The sequence below is a fragment of the Ammospiza nelsoni genome, chromosome Z, assembly GCF_027579445.1.
Source record: "Ammospiza nelsoni isolate bAmmNel1 chromosome Z, bAmmNel1.pri, whole genome shotgun sequence".
NCBI classification, from domain to species: Eukaryota; Metazoa; Chordata; class Aves; order Passeriformes; family Passerellidae; genus Ammospiza; species Ammospiza nelsoni.
In genome coordinates, this window is record NC_080669.1 from 49,286,804 (window position 1) to 49,314,185 (window position 27,382).

The window sequence follows — 27,382 nt, forward strand, 5'->3', positions numbered from 1 at the left end:
AAAGACAGGGGAATCTCTAAATGATGTTACACAGTGAAAACATTTGAACTGCAATTGTTTGTTCAGGTCTAGTTGACACACTCAAAACAAAAAAATTCTAGTTGCAGCAAACTCAGAAACTGTTAAAGGGTTGTTTAGGGAACCTCAGAGCAATTACATGAGAATAGAAAACTAAAAATTGGCATGTTTGGTTTATGAAAATAAAATTCAATATGAGATATTTTTATGTTCTCCAAATATTTTGGGTGAGGTTAATACAAGCAAGGGAGCAAAAAGAGTTATTAAATGGCAAAAGAATTAACAAGTGTAAGCCTTCCATAAATGTTTTTTTTCTGCTACTCCAAAGGTTCTTGCTCTTCAAGAAGCTCATACCTTCAGGAGTAGCCTTCCTAAACAGGCATTGGGTACAAAAGCAGAAATGACTGAAAAGTAATCACAGATGGCAGCCATCTCTGACCCCACCTGGGAAAAGATAGAGATAACTAAGGACACAGACATTTTTGCTATAGCAGCTCACAGCCTGCAGGTCCTACTTCCTCCATGGGTCAGGGCTTAGGTACTACCACCCCCTTATAGCAGCTATTTTGTTCTGTTTGTACTGTTTGTTCAATACCAGGTGAGTTTAAATTCTGCAATTCCTAAGGAAACCAAGGATGCTTATGCCCGTTGAAGGTGAGGGAGCCAGGACCTCACACTTGCCTGCCTTCTCATGCATTGCTGCTATTTAGTGTCTCCTTCCTTCTCCTACTCATTTATATCTTCTTCTTGCCCTCTTTTCTCCTGTCTAATAATGATTTCCCTCCCCACACACATGATTCTTTCAGTGAGTGGGATCACTTCTCCATCATTTTTCCTTGCAGGATCTGCATTTAATATATAAGTGGAGAAAAGAGGGGAGGAGAGTAAATGTCATCCTCTTCCCTGAGCCCAAGGTTTTTGTCTGCATTTTTATCAGTCTAGAATAAACTTCACTGTTACATCAGGTGGGCCTGGAGGGATTCTGGACTAATTTCACAGCCACTGTTTTTCTCCTGGAATAGATGAAGAAACATAAGTGTTGCCTTATATTCAAGTAAATGTGGTACTCTCAAACTAAGACTAGATTTGATTTTGAAAGCAACTGTATGACATAATTCCCTGAGATGCCTTATGGTCCAATATTTCTAACTCTGTGCTGTTGCCACTGAATGCTAATTTTCCAGCACCCACTTCCAACATTTCATTGTCTTGCCACCAGAAATGTATTGCACATCTCCTACACAGCTCTGTGGCAGTACACCCCTACTGGAATTTTTAAAAGATACTGATCCCTGACTAATGCTTTTATTTCTTACTTTGGTTGATCAATGGCTGCTTTTCCTCCAGTGCTTTTTCTGACCATACAGAAGGCACAGTTTATGCCACTAGACTGATTAGGTCAACTTGTCATTTCTGTCTCTTTACACCAAGTTTGCCTAGAGACATCACTAAGTTTTGTTTTTGCAGTTTCAGCTGAAGATTTTTAGAATATTGTAAAATAATCACTGTGGTTTTTACATGTGAGTACTGAGAGAGTATGTATGTGAAGGAGGGAGGAGTGGGGGAAAGCATTTTTAAGCCTTGAGGTTCCTAATGTTCAACATCTGTGCATTCCTTGCATATAATTTGAGAATAGCCAATTAAAAGAAGACACAAGTTCACTTCACAAATCTGCCCCTTTATCTGCCAGATGCAGGAATTCTGAATTGGGCAAGAGAATATGCAGGCTTGTAGCCAAACTCAAGCTTTGCAGAGGCTTGCAACTCCTCACCAAGTTGCTGGGGAGGAAACTGGAGGAGGAGCAAGAGCTCTGTCCTGTGAAGTAGAACGTGAGCTGCTGCAGGGAAGAAGACACATTCGCAAATCACAAACTTTTTTCTTTTATTTTCACAACTTGTTGAAGAAGTGTACCATTTTACTGGTTAAATTGAACTATACTGAAGTTACTGCTTTCAGTTTACTTCTTGCAGATTACTTGTGTGTTCTAAGATTTTGCTTTTCATGTGATATTATTTTGAAATGTGATGGCCATACTGTGCAATTCTAACTCAGAAAATGTGCATTTTAATTCCTTGGCCAAAAGTTAGCCATGATGCTATTTTCTAGATACACATCATACAGTCACTTTAACATGAGAGTGACAGATAGAGTCAGCCACAGTTAACATCTGATTTTGATGTTTGCTGAGTAGCCAGTACCATTAATATGCATTTTAAGTAGCACTCAGTGTAATTAGAATTCACATTTTAAAAGCCACTTATATAGAGTTGGATGAAGGGGAAGTAATTAAAACCATAGTACACTACTTACCTAAAGGTGTAGAGTTAAGGCTTCCATGGCAACCTTAACTCTGCATTTCCTGCCTTTACTGATTTCAAAAGCTCAGCTTCCTTTAATATAGTATTTCACATTGAATATTTCACCAATAGAAAGGTTATTCTGAAACCTGACATTTCTAGGACTCCTAATACTAACCCAGTTTGCACAATAACAACTATAAATTATTCAGAAGAAACTGCACTAACACATAGTGCACAACAAAGACTGAACTTGCCTTAAGTTGGTGTAATTTATGGATATGGTGTATTATGGATATGTGGTAGCCTCTTCATAGATAAGGTGATGGCAGCTTCACTTTGGATCTCTGTTTCATTGCCTCTCTGACACTGGTTGAAGAACTATCTGGCCTGAAAAATACCATATAAAAACTGAAGATGAGAAGGAATATGCCTGCAAATAAAAAAATTAGAAAAATATTTTATTTTAATTATAACTCATGAAAAAACATTATCAAGTACACCTGGAAAATTGGTGGTGGTGATAGTGAATATAAGCAGCACTGTGGATTACTGTTTAAAATTGTTCCAATTTTGAACTTCTAACTTTTGCTTAGACTTTTGTAACTTGTTTCATGAAGTGTGTATGGCAAAAATATATGTGTCCGTCTCTTGGCTACCTGGATTTTAACACAAGTGTCAACTTTTATGGCTTCCTAGTAACACAAATTATATTGGCTTGAGAGATAAGGACTTCATTTTCAGAGACAAAGCACATGGCACCAGCTCTTTATAGGACGCTTTACTTAAATGGTTATTAAAAACTGTCTTCAGTTATTCCTATTATAGGGCTTCATAGAAAAGTTTTGAAGGAAACCTCTATTTGTATCATATTGCAAAGTTTAAGGCAATCCTTATTTTTGTTAACAAAAATATTCTAATTTCTTGAGTAAAACTCCGAAACACTAGTATATTTTATTTCAAAGATTTTATGGTACAGGAAAATGTTGCTCATTCATCTATGTCTATAAGTATCTGAAGGATGTCAAGACAGTTGATTCAGGCTTTTCACAGTGGTGCTAAGCAATAAAACAAGAGGCAGTGGGCAGACACTGATGCACAGGAAATTCCACCTGGACATGAGGAAGAACTTCTTAACTGTGCAGGTAACCATGCACTGGAACAGATTGCCCAGAGAGGGTGTGGAGTCTCCCTCACTGGAAATACTCAAGAACTGTCCGGACACAATCCTGTGAAACGTGTCCTGGGACAACCCTGCTGGAGCAGAGGTGACCCACTGTGGTTCCTCCCAACTTGACCCAAACTGTTTTGCTGCCAAATGTATTTGAAATTTGGCAAATTATAGAATAGTGTTTGTGCAAGTAGACATGTAATACTCAGAATATTAATAACATTAACAATCTGCTCTCTGGGGGTAAGATTAAAATCAAGGAATTTCTTAGTTGATAGGTACATATCTTTGACAACAAAACCATTATATAAGGGTTTTTTTCTATAAAATGCTGTAATCATTTACAGCCAAATGATGAAATTTAGTTCTTAAACCTGAACAAGCTCATGAATCAAATAAAACTGGGCATTCAGGTGCATTTTCCACAAACAAGTAAGCAACCAAAACCAGAGGTAAAAGCCTGAAAGACACAGTAAAGAAATATAATACAAGAGAACTTATGTTGGTCACCAATAGTTAGCCCTTTCAGCCTCCTCAGCCTCTGGCATTACATTCAGAAGATGTTAGGAAAACAGAACACTGGTAGGAAGCTATATTTTATTTACTAATCCACAGCAGAACCTTCACAATTTTTTCAAGTCCCAGTATGCTAATGGAAAACTCAAAAATCCTAAGTGCATGCTTAAATTTATCAATTTTTAAACAAATATAAAATAGAGATAATACTGACTTTATTAAATGTATAATTCAGTAGAGAAAAAAATTTGTATCTGTCTGTCTGGCAGTTTGGAGATGTTACTATATGCATGAAGATAAGTTTATGGATATTGCCTCCAGATCCATTAACCTTAAATCAACTTCTCTCAACTACTTATAAAAACTGGGCAACAGCTGATTATCTACTATTTATCTACAGTAAAATTCTTATTAAAATCTTAACCCTCAGAAACTGGCATATCAGGCATGTCCTTCAAAAACTTAACTGACTAGTTTAGGGCATGAGGAACATGAATATCCTCCTAAGGGTACAATGGGCTAATACAAAACTGGAAAAAAACCCAGTTTTCTACAGTTGTGCAGAATAAATTTGCTTTATCCACTGTTTACATTTGAAATTCATGACCCTGTGTTTTAAGACATGTCTCTCTTCATGAAAGAAAGAAAAGATTAAAATTTAGGAAAACCTAGATCTTCCTTTAAAACACTTGTATTTAAAGGAGTGTAATTACAAAATTTACAGAAACAAAGACTGAAGTAATAAAATTACTAGCAATTACTCATTAATCTAACCAGAGCAGAGCATTAACCATGTATCACAACACCTTACCTCTCATCAAATGCATATAGTACATTTTAAATACTAATCTAAACAGCGCACTACAAAATACTCATCTGAAGAAGATACAGGGAAAATTCATATGTAGACACACCAAATGAAGATAACTGTCAGTACATATTTTGCTATAAATCATTATAGATTTATCAAGTCTGGATTTTATCTGGATTTTACAATTCAAAGTTGGAATTCACACATTTAACTGACATGTTTGAAAAGTTACCTCACATTTTCATGTGAGGCATTTCATGTGAGGCCTATGATATTAACTACATCTAATAAATCCTGTACTGTATATTATGTGATACCTATATGCATATAAAATTAGCACACTGTATGTAATAAATACTTTAAAAGCACTGAAAAAAATCATATAAGGGCATTCATAAGCATCACTGAATCTGGCTGAAGGTTGAACATCAGAGCAAGAATGTTGCACAGTGGGGAAAAATACTGCATTTGTGTAATTAATTATTAATTTTTCATTCAGTATTTACTTGCTAAACTTTCAAATCTTACTTTACATGCCTTTATACCCTTTTAATACTGTTTTCTAATGGACATCTAATTTATGTTCTTTGTATTATTATTAAAATCTTGTATTGTTTTCCTGGGGAAAGCTGCTTTTTCCCTGGAACATAAAATTTGTTTTAAACCTTACTGTCTGGCTTGGCTTCAATCCCAGAATATCCTGATTTCTAAATGAAATTTAAAGCATTGCATATGGGTATCATGACTAAGAAGCTTCAATCTTCACAGTGGATCCTGCACTGTATTAATCCCTGTTATACCATTTATTTCATTGTAGCTACATTTTTTATTTTAATATATTTGCTATGTTTGGTCTCAGTACCAAATATGAAAAAAGGATACTTAGAATGAAGCTCGGTGTTGATACAAGTTTCATTATTTCTGACCTGGTCCCAGACACTAGCAACATCATAAATGATCACATAATACAGGTGGTTTTGAAACTAAAAAACAAAAAAAGTTTCAAGTAAGTTAAATAAGTAAGTAGGGGCAGAGTATATAAATACATGTTTTTCATCACTGTTAATGAGTGCAGTAGTATAGGTGCCCTTTAATAAGGCTGTTTGCTATGGTAAAGCACATTCTAACCACACACCTGTCCAAACTCCCATAGGCCTTCTGAGGTACCAAGAGGCAAAGAAAAGTCTGTAGACTTTTCAAAGATTAAACAAAGGTTTCCATAGAGGAATTGACTTTTGTTTTTCATTTTTTCCCTCTTGAGCTACTGACAATTGAGATGCTTTGATCAAACTTTCCATCACTATTTACCTTCAGAGACTAACTAGCTGGAGCACTTCAGCTCCAAAAGCTTGAGAAAATTGCAACAAAAGCACTAAATAAGGATTTTTATGTTGCATAATAGTTTTCATTCTATGACAGAGATTGCAGATGGCTCATTAGAGATCTCTTTGTCAATTACTTCTGGAAACCACTCTCTTTCCTGCATATCAGAACTAAGTATAGTTTGTAGTTTATAGAGGCTGACTTTAGACTCTGCTTCTATTACAGATCACAAATTTCCTCCATTGATCGCTCAGTTTCGTGGCTGTCGTTCAAATAAATTAGTTTTACAAACAGTTCTTTTACAATAAATATACCATTTTTATTCTAATGCAAGCATCTTTTGAGGCAGGAACACAAGACTAGTCCTACAGCCATTCTGTTTGGGGGAATCTGTTAGAATCACTAGTGCATGTTCCCCAGTTCTTTATTGTATAGTTGTTCAGTTGAGTATCTGTAGACCAGCAGTCTGATTCCTGACTAAAACTAGAAGTAAGGCTTTACATGTCTTTTCTAACAGAAGAATATCTGTAAACTGTCTGAGATCAGAGTCAGGGTCAGGAAGAAAGACAGCACACATTGAAAAAATAGAACAGCTCTCAGCACATCAAAGCACAGAGATTTGTCTCAGAAGGCTGTTGGCAATTTGTAAAATGTCAGGTTATTTCAGGTGCCTCACTGAAATGTGCAGCTAGGTTGACAAGTGAATGCAGGCAAGACATGGGGAAAAATCCTTGAGTTAACAGTCTGTGCCAAAAAAAAAAAAAAAGGTTATTTAGTATCTCAATTAATGCAACACAAAATCAGGGTGCCTTATGCCAAGGAGCAGAGGAAAGGAAACCAGGAAAATACATAGCAACACAAGTTACTTCAATCAGTAAAGGCATTCCTAAATATTTTTAAAATTTTTTTCCTTTCTCTTTTTCATTTTTGCTGTATAAAAAGATGTTGATTTTTAACACCCTGCTCTAAACACTGCTGCTGAGTATATTGATTATGTTAGGTTAGATTTATCACAGACTCCATGGCAAATGTGACAAACCTAGGAGGAGCACGACAAATGATCCGGAGAACGCCATTTGAATGCGGCAGGTGGAGAACTGCAGCTATAAGGAGTTGTATCGCAGACTTCTAACAGTTAAGACACAACATTTCTGTCTTGAGCAGGAAGTAGAAAGTTAAGTCTTGATTCCAAACAAACAGCACAGAAAGATTGTCATTGTTTAATCCCGTCTCACAACCAGCACTACACAGCCACTTCCTCACTTCTCCACTAGCAGGATCTGTGACAGAATCAGAAGGGTGAAAGTTAGAAAACATGGCTTGAGATACAGACAGTTTAATAGAAAAAGCAAAAGCTGTGCATGCAAGCATAGCAAAATAAGGAATTTATTCGCTGCTCCCCATGGACAGGCAGGTGTTCAGCCAGGACAGCTGGACTCCATCACAAGTCATGGTTACTCAGGAAGACAAACAGTATAATTCCAAATGCCCCCTCTTCTTCCTTGTTCCTCCCAGTTTATATACTGGGCATGATGTCACATGGTCTGGAATATCCCTTTGGTCATTTTGGGTCACTGTCCAGCTGTGTCTCATCCCATGCTCCCAAGCAGCCCTAGTCCGCTCACCAGAATAAAAATTTCTTACGGGAAATTTCTTTGTGGATGAGCTTTGCTTTACATCTTCATTCAAAGTATGCCACTAGATTTGTCTCTAAATAAATGCAATGCTAATCACAAACAGATCCTTATACGAAGATCCCATGTCATAGCCAAGAAAATAAAGTCGTCTCACAGCCCAAACTTTCCCTTGCTTGTCCATCTGCACTTCACTAGGCCCCAGTGTTTTGTCACTTTCTTATCTGTTAAGCCTTTCTCTGAGTAGCCAGAACCTTAAACCTTAGCAACTCCAGCTGTGGCCTGCTCTCATCTGAGCAAGCCCTCAGGTAGGAATTTTGAAGCTGAGCAAGCTTTCAACTTACCCCTTTCCTCTCAGACACGGGAGCTTCAACAGTGTGTCTATGCAAGCATAAAACTCACTGTTTCAGTACCTGCTCATGCCAAGAGCTCACTTATGTTAAGTGTAATCTTCAAGAAGGAATCACATTAAAGAGGACATTGACGTGCTGGAGTGTGTCCAGTGAAGGGCAACAAGGCTGGTGAAAGGACTAGAAAATGTGTCATATGAGGAACAGCTGAGGGAGCTGGGTTTGTTTAGTCTTAAGAAGAGTAGGCTCAGGGGGCACCTTATTCCTGAAAGGAAGGTGCCAGGTGGGAGCTGTTCTCTCCTGCGATGCCTGCAGGACTAGAGGAAATGGCCTTAAATTGAACCAGGGAACAGTACAATTACGTATTAATTATTTTTTCTCTATTACTAGGGTGGTTAAGCATTGGAATAGATTGCCTAAGGATGTAATTGAGTCACTTTGAGATGTCCTTGAGGTGTTTGGATATGGTGCTGGGTGATAGTTTAGTAGTTTAGGGATTAGTTGGTAGTGCTGGATGGACGGTTGATGGACTGCAGGTATCTTAAAAGTCTCTTCCAACATTGATGTTTCCATGATTCTATGATTTCGCTTCTGACATTCTTCAGGGAGCAAGCATTTCAATATGTTTGTGACTCCAGATTAATCCTAGCATGCCTATAATCCACGTTGCCCAAATCCTAGTATTTAGCCAAATATAATAGTTTGTGCACACTTCTGAACAGTAGCTCAGTAATAGTCCGCCAGTAATTGTAGAAAGCAAACCAGCTGCACTGTGGTGTCCCTCTCGGGCCCGGCCGGACCGGGTGCCAGAGATGCGCTCCGACTCTCGCCGCCGCCTCCCACCCGTCCCTCACGGTGCCGCCCCGCACATGCGTCCCGCCGCGCCGCTAGGGGGCGTGCGCGCCGGGAGGAGGCCGCGAAGTGGCGCAGGAACTGACGGGGCGAGCGCTTCCTGCCGCATCCCGGCCCTTCCTGCCGCGTGCCGGCCCTTCCTGCGGCGTCTCTGCATCCGAGGGACGGGACGGTGCTCGGCTGCGAGAACTGCTCTCCGCTGCTAGCCCGCCCCGCCTGCCTCCGCTCAGGCCCTACGTGAGTGTTCTGTGGGGGTCCCGCGTGGACGCGGCAGGGAGCGGCGTCGGGGTGCCGGGCTCTGGCCCCAGGGGTGGCGGCGGGCCCGGACACCTCTCCCGGCATGGGGCTGGGGGCTGGCGGGTTTCTGTGCGCACGGACTTACCTGCGCGGTTCACTCATGGGGCTCTGTGGGAAATACCTGCTTGTTTGGAAACGCTGCCCAAAGGGACAAAGGTAACTGGACTGCAAGTTACGAAGCTTGTTTAGGAGAGCCTGGCAATTCCTGGAGACGTAACCCGTGCTGGCGGTCACGGTAAAGGTCGTTGTCGCTGTTGTGAGAAAGCGGTGTTGCTGCATTGTTTTGAGTTGGGGAAGGTAACTCCTCTATTGCTTGTCTTCTTGGTGTTTACAGCTTCAAAGGCTAAACTGAACATGTGTTTCTTCTGTGCCTAACTCTTGAATTCTCGTTCATCGTTCTGATACTAGCTAATTGTATCCCTAAACTGCTTATTTCTATGGTGTGCTGTGGAGAGTGCCTGGTCTGCTCAGAGAGGAATGGGGCATGTTAACAATTGTTCTGTCTGCTAGAAATGGAAAGGTTTGGACAGCAGATACTCATCCAGACTAAATGTCAAGTGACTTACTTGTTATGCAACATGATGTAATTTCTTCAGCAGAACTGAAAGTGAACATCCAAGTAGTAACTTCCATAATGCATACTGCTTCCCTTCACCCACCCCATCAGATGGGAAAAAAAAGAAAGGAACAACTCTAATAGTTTTCTCTTAGTGCTAGTGCAGCAAGAGCTAGTGCAGGTTTTTACTATTCACTAGTGTGGATTGTTATCACAGGAAATAAGGAGCAAAGCCAAACCCAACCATATAAACTCTTCATTATTAATTTTCTTATGCTTTGTCCTAATGCTGTCAACAGTGGCTGTCAGAATTATCTGGGAAGTTGTACCAGAATCAGTTTTGAGTTGAAAAGATAGTAAACCTATCTTTTTCTATGACAGAGTCTCTTCAGTAAAATAGTACTACATATGTATGATAAAGCATGATTAGATTAGATGCAATTGATGTTATCATTTGTCTGCTTTTTTACGTTGTGTTGTGAGAATGACATAACTTGTAGTTCATGATTAGCTGAATCTTCCTGCGCTTATGATGTACTCAAGGATTTCTTTCCATATATTGTGAACCTCTTTCAAATATGAAACAAATTCCACAGTTGCATGGTACTTTTCCCTGAGATGAAAACTGTTACATCTTGTGACATGTAATTTTTTTTTTTAAATTAAACTAAAAATTGAGGGGATCATATAAAAATTCACTTTTAAACATAAATAAAGTAAGCAATAACTGGAGAGTGTGCAGCATTTTTGTTTAGTGTCTTATAATGACAGTAAATCCTGTGATCACCATTCTCTTCAGCAATTCCTGGAAGTATATTCTAGCTTACTTGAATTTTTAAACCAAGAGCTTAAAAGGTAACTGATATTTCTTTTTGCTTAATTTCAATTTCTTTTCTTCTTTTTTTTTTTTTTTCTTTTTTTTAGATAAAAGGATACATGTTCACTTCAAGTAGAAAGGAGCATGTTCCCAAATTCTTCCAACTTGGGTCGTCCACCCTTTCCTCCAAAATATCAACAACAGAGTACTTTCTTCACTAAACTTCCTCTAAATATGCCTCCTACTCTTATGTCTCACCAGCAAATTGTCATTCCTCCGTTTCATCTTCACAGTGGAGTGTAAGTACAGTAAGGTTTGGTAGAAGGGATTGGGTCTGAAAGAAATATTTCTCTTTGTGGAGGATAGTTTTCACTGTTTGTAACATTGAACTGCCCTGAACTTCACAAAATGTTAAGATGTCATGCATATAAAAAAGAGCTGTATAATTTCTCTTATGGACCTGCAAATCTATATGCTTGCCTGCGATGCATAATGCATGAGATGTAATGGCACTGATTAGAGTTGTTAATCCACAGCTCAGTTTTGAAGATCTTCAATTGTATTTGTTTATTAAGGAGAGCAGGGAGGAGATGAGAAGAGGAGGAAATGTTTATTCTTGGGTTTGTATTTGAAGACACTGTAGTGTTGTTTAGGCTTTTGAATTTAAAAGTTCCTTATGTGAATTTGTTTGCTTACCCCTTCTTACACATATGCTGTCAAGAGTGAACATTTCCTGTTTTTAATGAAGTACATATTATAAACTCAAATATATCTTCATGTTGAATAGAAAAGAAAGATGTATTCCTTCTAAAAAATACCCAAGTGACAGGACTTATAGAATTTAGTATTCAGTTAACAACTACCAATCCATGAAAAGTATCTTGGTTATCTTATGAATGACTGTTTTGGACTGTAGTCTTTCTAGAGCTCTTTTGAGTGGGAATGTTGAAACTACTCCAGCTACTACTCCAGCTGTTACATTGCAGCCAGTGACTTACGGAAGTGTTAGTCCAGTGTCTACACCAGATGCCCTGACATCATTTCAAGGAAGAAAGTAAGTTCTTTTACGTATGTGACCAATATTGGTTGTAATGTACCCATTGTGAAGCTCTTCTGGTATCAATTTCTTAGGCAGTTTGAGTTATGTTAGAAATTGCAATACTGAATACTTTTTTCTTTTTGATGGAAACAGGCCATGTATTGGCACTTTAAAGCATTTTACCTGTTTGAGAATCTTAGTACTCAGAAGTGGCTTCCTGTACCTAGTTTTCTCTTCCACCATCTGTAGCCTTGCAGAAGTGATTTATTCTAATACTGCAGTGAATTGTGGTCTGTGTGGGTTTGACTTTAAGCTGCTTTGTGTCTATGAATGTTCTTTTATTGTTAATTTGTCAAGTTAAAAATAAGAGTGCACCCTCAATGTTTTATGGGAATTGTCATGTTTTCTTGATAACGCATTACATGTTTTTCCTAATTTTCTTAACTATGTGATATATTATTTTTCAAACACAAGGTGTTAAATTCAAGCATGTGTAAGTTCTTTTTTTTAAAGAGGATTTTATGGAAAACTAGTTTTTGTAGGTTGTTTTTTTTTTTATTAACTTGAATTTACATGACTACCTTTGTTATTTTAGTTACCACAGAAAGGGAAATTTTACATAAATGTAGGGTTTAATTATCTTTTAATGCTTTAGAAAAAGCCAGTTCTCTTTATTTGTTCAGGTATACTAGTCGATACATGTTTCTAGTAATTGTCGGAATCAGCTGGAAGGAGGTTCTCTGTAGTGTGTCTTCAGTACTATCTCCTGAATGCTATTTCACTACCAAATCTAACATGAAAAAATAAGCACAGTCAAATATAAGCTATTAAGTTATAGCTGACTACGTAATTATCCCATGGACTAAGGAAGCTCCTGGTTTTATGCTGCATGCATTTTTTCCTCTTGAGCAGTCTGTTCTATGACAAGCTATGCTATGTTGGGAGATTTGTAGTCAGCTTAAACAAACTTGTCATTTGGGTTTCAGTTGGTTAAGTGCAGACGCTTGCCTTAAAGAATTGCATCAATCCAGTTCTCGGGTTGCTTTATTTCTCCTTTTTTATGTTCTCTTTTCCCATTCCAGGGTTGTTTCACATAGTACCTAGGATGGGCACACCTGTTCTGTAGCATACTTGGGCTTAGTGAAGTAGTTATGTCATTAAGTGTTAGTATTTGAACTTTGTAGAAACTGTCTTTTAATCATAAGTTGGAGCTTGTGAACTAGAGGAATTACGCAGTGTCTCTCTCTAGGAGACAAAGTCAACAGAGTGTTCCAGATGACGCCAAAAGGCAGCGGATTCATTCACATGATTCTGATACAGCTGTAGTTAACCAAGCAGTGCCTTTGCCAAAAGAACGTAGACGCTCCTTCCCAGCATCAGTTTCAGTTCAGTCTCCAGTGGTGCATGCGAGTGGCTCACCAGGTTTAATTGGATGTGTCCCTCCTTTGCAAGATACTTTGTTTCCAGATCCTACAGAAACCAGGCTCCCTGTTGCCAAGGACGAGGTAATGGCTTTCTCTGCCTGTGCTTTCTTCTGTCTTTTGAGTATGAGGTGATTTTGAGAATCTAGAGGTACTGTAGGAGACCACAAACATTTCTACCAGTGTTTTTGACAGTATCATGGGATATTTATTGATAAGCTGCCATTAGAAGGAGTATCAATAAGTGTGGCTGCCACTGTTGTTCTGTATCACCTCCTTGTCTGTGCTTGGGCTTGAAGCATTTATATGGTGGCAGGGGAAGTCAGGGTACTGTTTCTTTGTAAAACCCCACTGTAGTTATATGAGAGAAGCCCATTCTGAATAGATGCAGTATTTGGCCTGTAAAGATGTTTGCTCCCTCTTTTCAAGAAAATATAAAAGTTACTGCCATAGCTGTTCTGGAATATAGAAGAGAATGGAATGGAGTTTAGAACTGCTTCTTGTTCTGCACACACATGACAGAAGGGTTTTGGGTTTTTTAGTGTAAATATGCCTGTTGATTATAGAATATAACAATGTGGGAAAGGAAAACAGTCAGTACCTCCTTCCAACAAAGATCTGACTTCTTAATAAGTTTATATGGAATAAAAAAGAAAGCTAATTTAAATCAGGTTTTTTAATTATATATTTGTCCCCCTTACTGGTAGGCAAACTGTTGACATTGAAGTCAGCAGCAAATGTCTTAAGTCATTCATTACTTATTCCCTGAAATACTGCATATACTGATGATGCAAAAATTATTTTCTCTGGTTTGCTATTTTATAACAAATGGAACAAATTTCAATTTAAAAACTTAGCAGAAATGTTTTAAAGGAACTATTAATTGTGAATTCAAATGCAGTAAAACTCTAGACAGTGGAGTTGGTGAAATGGTGCTGAGTTTTGCATTAAAAAAACCCAACCTTCTGTGTTTCATGTAATTGCGTCTGTGACAAGAAAGAATGTTCACTTAGCTGTGTCTTTACTTTTTGTATGTGTGTGTTCAGTTAAGTAAACAGATTTTGGAGTTGTTTCAAGCATGTCGACAACAGGCCATTGATTTGGACAGAAAAGAGCTTTGCAGAACAGAACTCCAGAGAGAAATTCAGCTAATTTTTCCACGTATGTTTTGAATCTAATTACTTTATATCAGTTTGCATGTTCTTCAAGTTTGTGATTCTTCCTTCCTCTCAAACTGTAATATGTCACATCATGTATATTTTTTGTTACTCTTCTATTACAGAGAGCAGACTTTTTTTGGTTGGGTCCTCACTAAATGGATTTGGCACTCGTACTAGTGATGGTGATTTGTGCCTGGTGATTAAAGAAGAGCCAGTAAGTAATTTAAAACATACGTAGTTAAAACAACGTCTGGTTTTATGTATGTGCTGTTAAAAGGCTGGATCCCAAAATGACAAAATGGTAAAATCTTTTTGATTTAATAACATAGTTTTGCACTCATAATAGCCACAAACTTTGAGCCCATTAATGTGCAGATAAGAATTAAACCCTTATTAAACAAAATTAAACAAAACCTATTTTTAAAGCTTTACCTTCAATTCGTAAGTGCAAAAATACAGGAAAAGGGAAGCAGAATGCCTAGAATGATGAAGAAAACTGTTTAGAGAAGTCTTTTAGGTGCAGAAACAATTTCTAATAAGTAAAGGGGTTTTTTATTTCCCATTTTAGTGATCAGTCATAAAAATTTATTTAGTTTCTTAAACATTTTTTGTGAGAAAAAATGTTATGAGTAGAAATTAGGTAAACAGAAAGGATATCTGAAAGAAATTTAAGTAGACCATAATCTTGAAAGAATTTAAGCATAATTTAAAGGGAAAAAGAGGGCATTTTTGTGTAAATGGGCTAGGTTTTCATCTAGGTCTGTGATTTTTGAATGTCTGTTAATCACTTTGCATATTATGGGTTGTTCTGTCTGGCATTTACTGTTATAAATGTGTCTGTAGGCTGTAGAATGTGTTAGTGTACTTGTTCATGTATTATTCTGAGAACAAATTTCATTTTAAAACCAAAGCATGCTTACTTTGAATATTTAAATAAGAGATACCAAAATTTTTCATTACTTTTAATACCACATTTCAGGTGAATCAGAAGACTGAAGCAAGACGGATACTCAGCTTAGTCCAAAAACTCTTCAGTACTAAACTTTGTAAGTTACCATCTAAAGTGAGGTAGTAAGATTATTGGCAGTTCTGGAAGAAGTGTTGGTGCTCAGTTGTAACTAATGTATGTAATTGCATCTTGTCTAGGTTCTCATCTGGGTTCTTTCTGGGAAACCTCTGTTAGTGAACTCTTGCTAATATCTTAGATTGCAGTGTCTTCCTGGGAAAAATACTCCTAAGAATTTGTTAAATAAGATGTCACTCACAGTAGACTGTGTAGAATTGATTTTTTTCTTTTGAGAAGTAATTAACTTATGTGCCTAATGAAGAATGTAATAAATGTTGACAGTACCAGCACATACAGATAAAACATACCAATTCATAGTTTCTTTAGCTCATTGTTTAGACTCTCTTCAGATTAAGAATTCACATGGGTAGATCTTGACTTAAATGTGAAAGCCTTTTACTCCAAAGAGGCTTTTGTATCTTCCTTTGAATTATAAAATACTCTAACATTTACTGGTATCAATGACTTTATCTTGCTTCCCAGAATTGTGGTATATTCTTTGATGCTAGTCCTTATAGTGATGTTTTGAACAGTCCTGCAGTGCTAAAAGGAACAAACCATAAGTTTAAATGCAGACTTGAAAATTTCTTCATTGGCAAGCATGCATGCATGCACGGATTTTAACAGCTCCCACGGAAAAATGACTTGATACATCTATTGCTGAATAGGTATCTGATATTTAATGCTTATTACTACTGATTAATGACATTTGCGTAAGTCTGAAAATTAATCTGGGTTTGTCTGTGGTGCTCTCTCTGTCTATGGTGCAGTGCTTTCTGATAGTACAGTGATAACATAGGTGTGATTTCAGGGTTCAAGAAGCTTCTAAATGAGCAGTCTTTTTCAAGAGCTCTTGTTCTGAGACAAAGGCTTAGACAAAATCAGGTTTGTTTACCTGTATTGGAAGGTATGATAGCCATGTGCAAGTGATCCCCAAGTGATTTGTGCCTTTGCCCATTTTTGATTTTGTAATTCTCTGATACCTTGCAAGTGCATTTGGTCAGCTTGATTTAATCAAAATATTCTATGGAAGGTAAGACAGTACAAAGCACTGCTGAGATTACCACTCCTGTCAGGCTCCCTTAGTTGTGGTAGTTCTCTTACATCATCTCTTCAGAATCTTAACATCACTATGGCATTAATTCCTATTTGTAGCAGTCTGTCCTGTGTCTGTGTGTGGATGTAATGTGAATAGAACTAATAGACAAAGGTTGGTTAAAAATGTTCAAAACCAAAAGGCTTTGGCACATGATTAGATTTAGCTAATTTACAAGCTATAGCTGAGTTATGCCAAGGTTAAGTTGTTCTGGAACAGGAGGTGTCCTGGTTTCAGGTGTGATAGTTAATTTCTTCTTAGTATCTGATGCAGTGCTGTGGTTTGGATTTAATATGAGAATAATGTTGGTAACACACTGAAGTTTTACTTGTTCTCGGTAGTGCTTACTATAAATCAAGGAGAGCCTGTCTACCTAAAATGTATTGAAGCTGCTTCTGGTAATTATTTTCAAATTTTTGCTGCCCTGTTAGCATGTATGATACTGCCCTATAATTTTAAGCTAATACCTCTCTGGCAATATTGGTTAAGTATTTCTTTCTTTCTTTTGTAGAAGAGAGACTGCAGCATGTTCTTAAACAAGTGTGTGAGCACTCATAAAACTTACTGTTGCTTCACAGGAGAGAATGGAAATAAACATGGTGTGGGCCAAACATTAAAGCTAGAAAAGCGTGTGTCAAGATATAAGAGAAACAACAACAGGGAGCAAATATAAAATGCTATTTAGAATAAGTTTTGCTCTGTTTTTTTGGAAGAGTTGAAGGACAAAAAGAAATAAGGAAGCTGGCATAGGTAAAGTTTTAGATTTTTTTTTAACCTTTTTCCAGATCACTTTGGTTCAGCAACTTGGGAGAAGTTTTTTCTATCTGTGCCTCTTACAACATCTCCTTTTTTGTTCTTGCTGTCTGCAGTGCTCCTGTGCATTTCAATGTAAGGACAGTAAAAGTGTGATTCTGTGCTTATTTCACCTTAATTTTATGATGGATAAATGAAGAAGTATTCCAAGTGCAAATTAGATCAGTCCCTTTCACAATTTTTTTTGTTTTCAGAACTTGAAGTGCCATGTCTTTTATCCTTCATATGGAGTTAAATGTGATTATTAGATTAGGAGGTTTGGGAAGTGGATTCAAAATTTGTATAAACTCTAGCTTGTTTCAGGTTTGTAAAAGGTAACAAGTCTGAGCAAGGAGTTTTAGTCCATCAGATTCTAAGTCTTATAGCAGAGGCTTTTCTGTGTTGTCATTCTGCATCTTGAATACCACCTGAAATAAAATGTCTTCTGGTTTTGAATAGTCTAATAACAGAGAAAAGTGGGAAAAAGCTTCTGATATTTTATTCATTGTTTTTGTGTATATCTAAACCACTGAGAGTTAATGTCAGACTGATTCCCCACTTCAGATTCATCTATGTGGGATTCATTTGAAGAACACCATAATAGTATTAGGTTTACAAGTATTTACTATCTGCATAAATAGCCAAGAGCTCATTTTCCCTTAGATTTACAAAGAGGTAAAGTAGCACTGAGACTAGGGTATCAGAGTGGAATCTGCCTAATGGTGGTCTAGTGGGAATGTGTAACAGCTGGGGCAAGCAAAGGAGTTTGAACTCAGTTGAATGCCTTTGAAGAACTGTGCAGATCATGGAGTGAATTCCAAAAAGTCAGCAGTTACTTCATCCTGTGGTGGGTTGTACCTTCCTAGATTCTTCATTAATGTGGATTCTGACTTCTGTGTTTCTCCTTCTGTGGTATAACCAAATCGATAAGAGCAGGCTTTGTGCCCAGGATGTCAAAGATCTTTTTGGCATATGCCAGGTTTGGGATTAATATTCTGTTCAATTGCTTGATCTTTCATTATGTAAAAGAAGAGAGGGAATTAAGCTCTTCAGTCTGAAATTCTGCATGAATAAGTTATATATGAAGCAATGCTTAGTCTTCTTTGAAGCCACTTAGCTTCTTTTTTGCTGAGCTGAAGTGGTGTTCATGACCTTTCCATAGACATGCCTAAAACTGTGGAGCAGCTCCACAGATTTCTTTTCATGTATTTTAGTGTAGTATCTCTGGTCATAGCTTTCGTGATCACATAGTCATTTTACTAAGGCTCTTACTCCATCCTCAAGAATTCCACACCCCGTATTTGTGACTGTTTCTTCCCCTGTATATATGTGTAAGGTACAATATAGATTCTGCTAACAGCATCATTGGTCTGAGCCAAGAAAGAGGATACTGGCAGGAAGTTACTGCTTCTAGCTTCTTCTTACCTATTCTGTCTTCTTCCTCGGTTTCTACCACCCTGTGAAACAGATTGGGATTATGTTTTGGGATGTATCTTTTTTTTCTTAGCCAGCTAATTTGACACAAGCATCCATCAGGTGTAGGGAGGCATTTGCAGACAAGAATGTGTTTGGAAGTGTGTTGTCCCTAGAATGAGTTCAGTTAACCTCTGAAGAGCTTTAGGAAGGGTCAAAGTGAGGAAAGTTGAATTGGTGTGGCATACAGGTAGACGTCTACCATTGCCTACCATGTGTTAGTACATTGGGAATCTTTGTCATAAATTTGTTAGTGAATAGAGAGGAGACAGAGAGCTCTGCATGCTTTAGACTCTTGCTTTAAAAATATTCTGCGATGCTGGAGGACAGATGCCTGGATGTGTCAGAAGGTGCAGCTAGAAAGAGAGGATGCTTGTGTTAATTTAGCAGACAGTGAGGATGAATTGAATTTGTTCATTTAAGATTCTCTCTTTAACATCAGTAAATTAGTAAGATTGTCTTTTATTCTGTGTGCCAGTCTGTGTGTTGCTTAGGTTTGTGTGATGCATTAAAATCCAGATAAAAGATTGCCTCAGGTCAAATCTGTCTGAACATGCATATCCACAAAACAGTTTCAGAAAGTCTCAAAAAAAGATTTGTTTTAATTGAGTATTGCACAGATTTTGTTCCACCAAATCTGAATTTATCATCCAAAAGCAATGGAGATTATGCTGGCTGTTCAGCTGATAGAAGTACCTTGTTGTTTTTTCTGGAGGGAAAGAAAAAATCATTTTATTCAAGGTTATTTTTAGTCTGTATTACTTGTACTGTGCATGCTTATTTATGCTAATCTGAGGTTAATTTATAAAAACAATGGGAAAATATATGATGTTGGATGTGGACAAATTCAAGTGGTCCTAGATTTGGCAACAGAAGTAATTACTAAAATCACAGCTTTTGACCAAATTCATACCATACAACCTACAGGCTCTACCTTTCTTTCTTCTTTATTGCTTTCTTGGTCACAATATTCATTCAGGATTATAGGAAACTATTGAATATAGACTGAGGTGTCACGAAATCTAGGGAATTCATGACAGTATGGCTGATGCAATAGCTTTGGGGAGCTGCATGTGGAGGGTGCATTTGGTAGCATACTGTGTAGGTAATCATCTGATAATCATCAATGTGGATTTATTGCATGTCCTATCACTATTAAAACATAAGGCAGATAAAGCTTACCCCATCTTTGATAGAAAGTGTTTTCATGTTTTCAGTAGCATTTCTTGGTATGTTGTTTATAATTCAAATGAACAGTTTTCAGAACAAGTTTTGAGCCTGTCATTAGCCCATCCTGGTTGGATATGTTCCTTCTCCTTTATTTTTGTATCTTAATTATAACAATTCAGGATTTGTATTACAAGTACTGCTCCATGAAAGCATTGTAGTACTACATTCCTTATGTTAAAATTTCTGGAATATATTTCCCTCAGTCTTCATGTTCTATTTACTTCTTCTCTAATGTTTAGTGTGGGGGGTGTTCTACCTGCTTACATAGGTTGTTTTTTTGCTACAGTTGCTAAATGTTACTTAGTTTTGTACAACCCTGCTAAATTTAATAAGCTGCTATTTGCGATAGATCAGTCGATTAGATTCTATTACAGGGTCTTCCGTTAAGATCTGCATCTTGCATGAAACTTAATTGCATATTTTCCTCCCTTTCAGCAAGTTACATTGAGCGACCTCAGCTGATCAGAGCAAAAGTGCCAATAGTGAAATTCAGGGATAAAGTCAGGCAAGTATTCTCTTCAGCCTAATCTTTTAAACTTTGACATGGGAAAGCATTCTATATGTGCACTGCCCTTACAACTAGTCCCACCATTTTATGTGTTTATTTGTGTGGTGCTGTAAGTTGTTATGACAAGTTTGTAGAGCTAGCATGCAGTGGCAGTCAGCTTATTGCCTTGATGGTCTGAATCACCTCCTATGGTTGAGATACTGTTTAGTTCCTGTGATGTGAATTAGAAGCAGTGTATCACATATTTCTGGTGGATTATTTGTACATAGTGGACTCCAAGTTAACAAATAGTTTGACAGAAAAACAGTGGTAGGAAGAAAACTGTTGTGAAATATAATTTTGCTTGCTGTGCAGACATAAATGTTGAGCTGTACAAAGAACACTGAAACAAACTAGTTTGTGGTGATATTTTCTTGTATTCATTGTATATTCATTATGAAGACATGAGAATAACTTAGTGCATTGCACTAGGACAGATAATGATGCCTTTCTTATTGTGTGTGATTAAAGTGACAGGAAAAAGTCATGCAAACACTGAAATGTGTTGACAATCTGAGTAATGTTAATTGGCTTAGTTTTGTAACGCTGATATTTATCAGTTTCCTATAGTGACATAGTTTCATCCTTCTTTGTAAATTGGACTTTGAACAATGTAGCTCTCTTAACCTGTCTATACAGTTTTCAAATTTTGTAACCCTGTCTCTGTCTTTTAAGAACAAATAAGCATGCTTCTCTGGCCTCTCCCTATGAAAGCATATCACAACATGTTTTTATCACGGTATAACTTTATCATGGCTAGGTTCCTGCCCTGATAAAGCTAAATCTTTCATGTTTACAGTTTGAACTAAACTATATCACCAGTTTAAGCTTTTGTTTCTTCTGAGATTATACACACTTGTTAGAGTTTTCACTTTACACTTTTTTCTTCATTTACACCCAGTCCCATATTTACTTGAGTGTAATTGCCTACCTTCTTTTAAAAATTGTAATGTTTTTTACTTTCTCTTCTAACAGTAAAGAAGGTTGTTTCTTTCATGCTTCCTGGAAGTATGGTACTTGTCAAGCTAAAATTTGGGTTATTTGGATTAGCTACATATAGCAATGGTAGTTTTCATACATAAATGAAATTATACATTCCTGGTCCAAATATTGAATGAGTTATGGGATTATAGCAAGAATATTTTTTCCCCAATTTAAATTGAGAAAATAAAGTTTTTTAAAAAGAGACCTTTAGTATGGAACAGATAGAAGTGATTGTGTGAGGAGACTGAAGTCTGTTTGTAAGCACTGATTTCAAAAAATAAGTCATGATAATTGTATACCTTACAGATAGGATTTATAGAACTCTTTATTTTCCACTAAATCAAAGTGTGATCTTCTCAGACAAGAAGCAGCACATTATATTTTTGCAGAGTAAACAGCAATATTGTTCGCCATCTGATTTTCCATCTTCCACATTGCTTTTGTGGAAGAGGAGTGACAGTGAATGTCATCATTTTGGGTTGGGATTTTTTTTTGTTGTAGTTCATTTTTGTTTTGTTTTCTGTCTTTACAGTTATCTTACTCTTACATAACCTGTCACCACCATGTTTTGTCTTTTCATTTAAGCATTTGTCTCTTTCTAGTCTTTTAGCAGTCTCTTGTCTTTTGTAGACTAAGATGTACAAAAAATGCATATGCATGCATTTTTTCACAGAGGTCTTGAAAAATTGATTGGCTATCCTGTGCATAGGGCACTAGGCCTGTCTTTGCCAAAATTGAAACTAAACATTACAAGCTTCCTGTGAGAGGAGTTAGGAGTTTTTTTCATATGCTGGGGGAAGGTGGTTGAATTTGATGGGTGTTATCTCTGTATCTGGAGATGAACATTCTAATGTGTTACCAATAACTGAAATATGTATGTATTTCATATATAACTGAAAATGGCTGTTTCCCCTTACTTTGATTCAGTGAATGAGGAAGCATTCAGTTAGTATTTATTCTCTTTTATAACCTTTAAACTTGAGGGTTTATAGTGCTGTAAAAATAAGAGAAGATCAACTGCACTTAAAGACCTGCCATATTTTTTTTGGTAGTCTTTCCCAGGAAATTATTCTAATGCTGGTTCTGCTTCCCGACAAGCCTTTGATCTTACCTTCTGACCTCTTCCAGTTCTCTTTCTCAGTTCATCCTAAACTAATACCCCAGAGAATCCTTCCTGGTATCAAAAGTTTTCTGTAATAAATAATGTATTGCAAGTGTAGGTGGAGAAAGATTTGATAAAAAATTAGAAAAGACATCCTAAGTTGTCCTAAAGTCTTAAATTTATATCTACATGTATTCTTCATTTAAAACAACAATAACATCTTTATAACAAAGGAGTTCAAGTCTTTAAGAGGCTTAGGTGCTATAAACAAAACTAAATCACGGCATTTAAAACTCTGAAGACCGTTTCTATGGCTTTATATTAAAATTACTTTTCTCTATATCTGTCATAAAGTAGGTAGTAAACAATCAGAAATTAAATACCATGATGCTTCATTTTTTTTTTCTCCCTAATAGCAATGTGGATTTCGACTTGAATGTAAACAATGTGATAGGTATAAGAAATACATTCCTTCTGAGAAGCTATGCATTCAGTAAGTTTTTATTGTATTTTCTTATTTCTTTAAACTTTGCTTTTAGAGTTTGTATTTTGATATTGATATTTTATGAAAATTTAATAATTACTATATATATAATTACCTATTTAGCTACATTAAGTGGCTTTAAGATAAGTCCTTCTTGCTCATTGTAAATACATGGAGAAAACAGCTGTATGTTTTTAACTAAATATTATAATATTCAGAAGATAAAAAAGATTTTTCATATGCTGGTCCATATATCTACTACAAGGCCTACTTCAGGTATCCTGCAGATAATAAGATCATGATAATAATGGTTATCTAGTGGTATAATCTCCAGCTTCTTTTATTTCCTTACAGCCAATGGCAGTATGGATGGCTGATAGCAGCTATGTCTATTTGCTGTTGCAGAGTCTTTGCTTGGAAAATCCAAAATACTGCTTCAGTGTTTATACTAATCTCGAATCAAAATTGGTTTGTGTCTGCTCAGGAGTTTGCATTTTAGGGAGAGATTGTGAAACAGCCTTGTGAAAGGAAGGTAATAACAACAACGCTCTTAGTGGTAAACTAAGAGTTTCTTTCTTAGCATTGCAATGTCATTTGTCAGATAAGAACATAAAGAAGTGTGCCTCAGCCTTTTTCTTCTAGGCCATTTGCATTTATTCCTTTACCCTCTTTACCCTCTTCTTCAGTTCTTGCATAAAGGAATTTCTTTCTATTTAGGGTAGGCAGTTACCAATAGAAGCTGCCTTCACTAGTTGTTACTAACATTTCAGTCAAACTAGTTTGTGTTCCATATTCATGTTACTAGGAGAGTCTACAACTTGTCCTGGATCAGTTGGTTAACTGTAATTCCTTCATATGTTCAAGAAAGTCTAGGGCTGGGAAAGGATTTGCTTCCAAATACTAAAAACATTAGGAAGTAATCATTGAGCAGTCACTTCACGAAGTCTAATGTTGATATACTTGTTTGTAGCTTCTGTCACAGATTGTTTTTTGTCAGAAAATCACTGCAGGGCAGACAAGTCCAGATGGGAAAAGAGCGGTGGAAGCAGTCCTAGTATCGCACCTTCTCTTCTGTTCTGCTGTAGTGCTCACTTTTATAAGGCCAGCAAAGTTAACTTCATCTTTCCTGGTGAAGGCAAATAATATTTCTTGAGGTCAAAGAGTGAGTTAATAGCAAAAGGAGACCTGTGATTGAAAACATTGTCTTCTCAATGTTCTGGACCTTCCTAAATATCATACTGCATATACCTTGTCTGTCTTGTCTTCCTTAGACCAGAAAACTCACGTGACATAGGGCACACAAAACTTAATGGAAGCTTTTATCAGACTGTCTCCGTACTTTTTGTAAGTCATATGAGCAGGGATAGATAGCCTTATATGTATTATCCTGCTCACTTAAATGTGTAGTTGAAGGTCCATGTGTAGTTTAAGGTCTTCAACCTGAATAGGGGAAAAAATTATCAAATTACCTTGAATGTGGAAGATGTATTTGTCTGTTTTCCATTGGAACAAATTAGACGCTCAGGCAAACAAGGGACTATCTTAGTGAACATGATAAAAAAGCTAAAACTCAAAAAATTTCTGTGGATGCTCTTCTGTCTCTTTTGAAGTTAACTCTTCAGTGTGGGTGCATGAGTGCTCTAGAAAAATCAAGGATGATAAGGCAGGCTGACACAAAACATCCACAGAAAATGTAGGTAGATTAGGCAGAGCTAGAAGGCAAAGTCTATGCTGTTGTTACCAGGAGTTTGTTGAAGGGGGCATGTCTGTGATTAATCAGCAGTTTTTGCTAGATATTTTTCAGATAGTGGAGGCTGGACTTTTTAGCTTTGTGCAAATAATATTACTGAGCATTTTCTTGAGAGGTAGCTTGTACTGAACCATCAGACAAAGTTTGCTGCCATATTGTACACTTACTTTGTCATGTACTAGTTACATGCACCAGCAGACAGAATTTAATATCTCAAAATGAGGTCAACTAAAAAAGATCTTTTCTGCTGTGACACAAAATAGCGATGTTTGAAACTGGAACCTATTTGCATTTTTCTCTCATGGAAAAATTCTATTCCAATTAATGCATCTTCATGTGGTATCGCTACAGTACTTTTTTGGCATCTCATAATTGGTGTACTAAGTTATATTTTTTGTTTAACCACTGGTGAGCAATGTCCGAAATAAGGTGATTGGTGTTAAGGAGTTTGGTTGTTTCCAAAAGGTGTTCCAGATGTAGTAGTACATAAATTCTGAGAAGAGTACCAGTTACGTCAGCATGTGTTCTGAGCCACTCTAAATATGTTGTGAGAAAATCATGCTTGATAGTTTTACAGAATAACAGAGAGTGCCCCAACTGATGCAGTTGTAGGATGTCTTTTGTCCTCATGTCCTGATAAGCAGAATACAAAATCTTAGTATGATGATGTCAGGTTAGAAAAAGCACTCCAGAATGTATAAGCTTTTTTTTATTATCTGCTTCTGCATACCTGCAAATAATAAACTATTCTGCAGAGTCCCAGGAGTTTGTGGTGGGTGGTGTTCAACTACATAGATTAATACTTCAATTAGAAGGTTATCTATATTTACCAGAAATTCAAAAGATCATACATGGCATATGGCTGTATATATGTTTTTCCTCATGAAATGCATATATATTAATTTAAAGACATATTGTATCTAACATGTCATCTGCATGAAAAGCTATTGAGGACAAGGCAAATTTAAAATTTATGTTGGTATACAGGGATTACTGCTGTCATGTATTCTGATGTAAACTTAAGAATCAGCTGTGTCCTCCAACTACAATAATTCTTTTCCCTGCCTTCAAAGTTTTTATAGCCTAAATTAAAAAATAACATAGGGTCTGTCCTGGCAGCAAATTTTTTCAGGGGAAATTGGTGCAATGAACTGGAGAGTCCTTAGAAGTAGAAAGATGCTTTGCAAATTTCCTAGTATACATCTCGTGGTGTGTCTGCGGATTTTACTATTCAAAAGGCTGTTTGCAAATGCAAGTACTATATTTTGATTTTTATAGGATGGATAGTAATTGGAGAATTCTGTAAGTAAATTCTATAAAATGCCTGCAGAATGTAACCTTAGAATAGAAAACTATCGTGTTGATCAAGTAAGAGCAAATGTTGATTAATTGCTATCTAGGTAAATGTACTTTTTTGAGATGTGTTTATTTTACTTGCAGTTGAGAATCGAGTTCGTCCATTAGTACTTGTTATTAAGAAGTGGGCAAGTTTTCATAAGATAAATGATGCCAGTCGTGGTACTTTAAGCAGCTATAGTCTTGTGTTGATGGTTTTGCACTATTTACAGAGTAAGTATTTTTTACATGTTTAAACTGTCCCTTTTAAGTTCATATTGATGTAGTTTTCCCTGTTGAATGAAGTAAAACAAGTATCTCCTACACAGAAATACTTTGAAGTAAAGTGAGTTTTACTCCATTTCTTTAGTGTTGCATTTGTCTTTAACAAGTGGACCTGCTCTTTGGAGACAGAATTACCACCTTTAAAGAGGTTTGGAAAAAAAATGTACCTGGAGGACACTGTGTAGCTATAAAATAAACTCAAGTGCTACTTCACAAAAATGCATAAGTAGTCATCTGTAGTCTTCTCTGGCAGCCGCCACAGCTCTCTATGAAGGAGGAAAAAAAGTGTTCAAATAATCATTTTCATGCAAAGGTGTGATCAGTCAGTTGTCTTGGGAAGATCAGCAGTCCAGAAACCAAAGAGGAGCCTTCTACCTGTGCTTCCTCAGCCTTTTCTGTGGGGGAAAAAAAGCATGAAAAAAAAGACCCTGAGGTGTGGCCCTGCACACTGTACATGCATCTAAGCATCAGATTTTTAGGTTCTGATGTATTATTCATGCAGATTTTAAGCTTTTTTCTCCTGCTATATGCATGTGATGTTCCTGAAAATAGCCTGTGTCCTAGAATTTCTAATAGTATTTTTGTTGATACTGCGGAGAAAAAAAATAATACCTTTCTTTTGCACTAGTGTTCCTGCCTTTGCTAGGCAAATTTATTTTCTATAATTATTTCCATATTCGTATACTTATGTGGATGTCTTTGGACCCAAGTTTAGTGTGGCTTCAGTTTATTTTGTAGATACATCAGTATCTTGTACATGAGCTTTCTTCCAGATAATATGTCTAATTAACTTGAACAGTAAGAAAAGCAAACTCATAGGGCAAATGCTAGTGGTAAGTGGTAATTTTTCCCCTCCCGTCCATCCTCTTAGTAAAACTTACTAAAGCATACACACCTTGATTGTTTGCTCAGATTTTGTTGCCTTTTAATTTAGTGTGGTAGAGAACTGGAAAGTATCCAAGATGGTGCAGAAACA

The 27,382-nt window shown here is 36.8% G+C and overlaps 1 protein-coding gene across 2 annotated transcripts in view; it reads left to right on the forward strand.

The window, feature by feature from the left end:
- The first annotated feature begins 9,094 nt into the window (after window positions 1-9,094).
- The window catches only part of TENT2 (terminal nucleotidyltransferase 2), a 44,494-nt gene continuing 26,206 nt past the window's right edge, over window positions 9,095-27,382 (forward strand). The window contains exons 1-10 of one of the 2 annotated variants that reach the window (XM_059492212.1): window positions 9,095-9,209; window positions 10,750-10,941; window positions 11,559-11,696; window positions 12,931-13,186; window positions 14,149-14,263; window positions 14,385-14,476; window positions 15,242-15,308; window positions 20,355-20,424; window positions 22,969-23,045; window positions 26,227-26,355. In XM_059492212.1, coding sequence (XP_059348195.1) covers window positions 10,787-10,941; window positions 11,559-11,696; window positions 12,931-13,186; window positions 14,149-14,263; window positions 14,385-14,476; window positions 15,242-15,308; window positions 20,355-20,424; window positions 22,969-23,045; window positions 26,227-26,355 — 1,099 coding nt within the window. In that variant the 5' untranslated portion in view covers window positions 9,095-9,209; window positions 10,750-10,786. Of the gene's footprint in view, window positions 9,210-9,473; window positions 9,567-10,749; window positions 10,942-11,558; window positions 11,697-12,930; window positions 13,187-14,148; window positions 14,264-14,384; window positions 14,477-15,241; window positions 15,309-20,354; window positions 20,425-22,968; window positions 23,046-26,226; window positions 26,356-27,382 lie in introns of those variants that run through there. The other variant, XM_059492213.1, reaches the window with a different exon arrangement.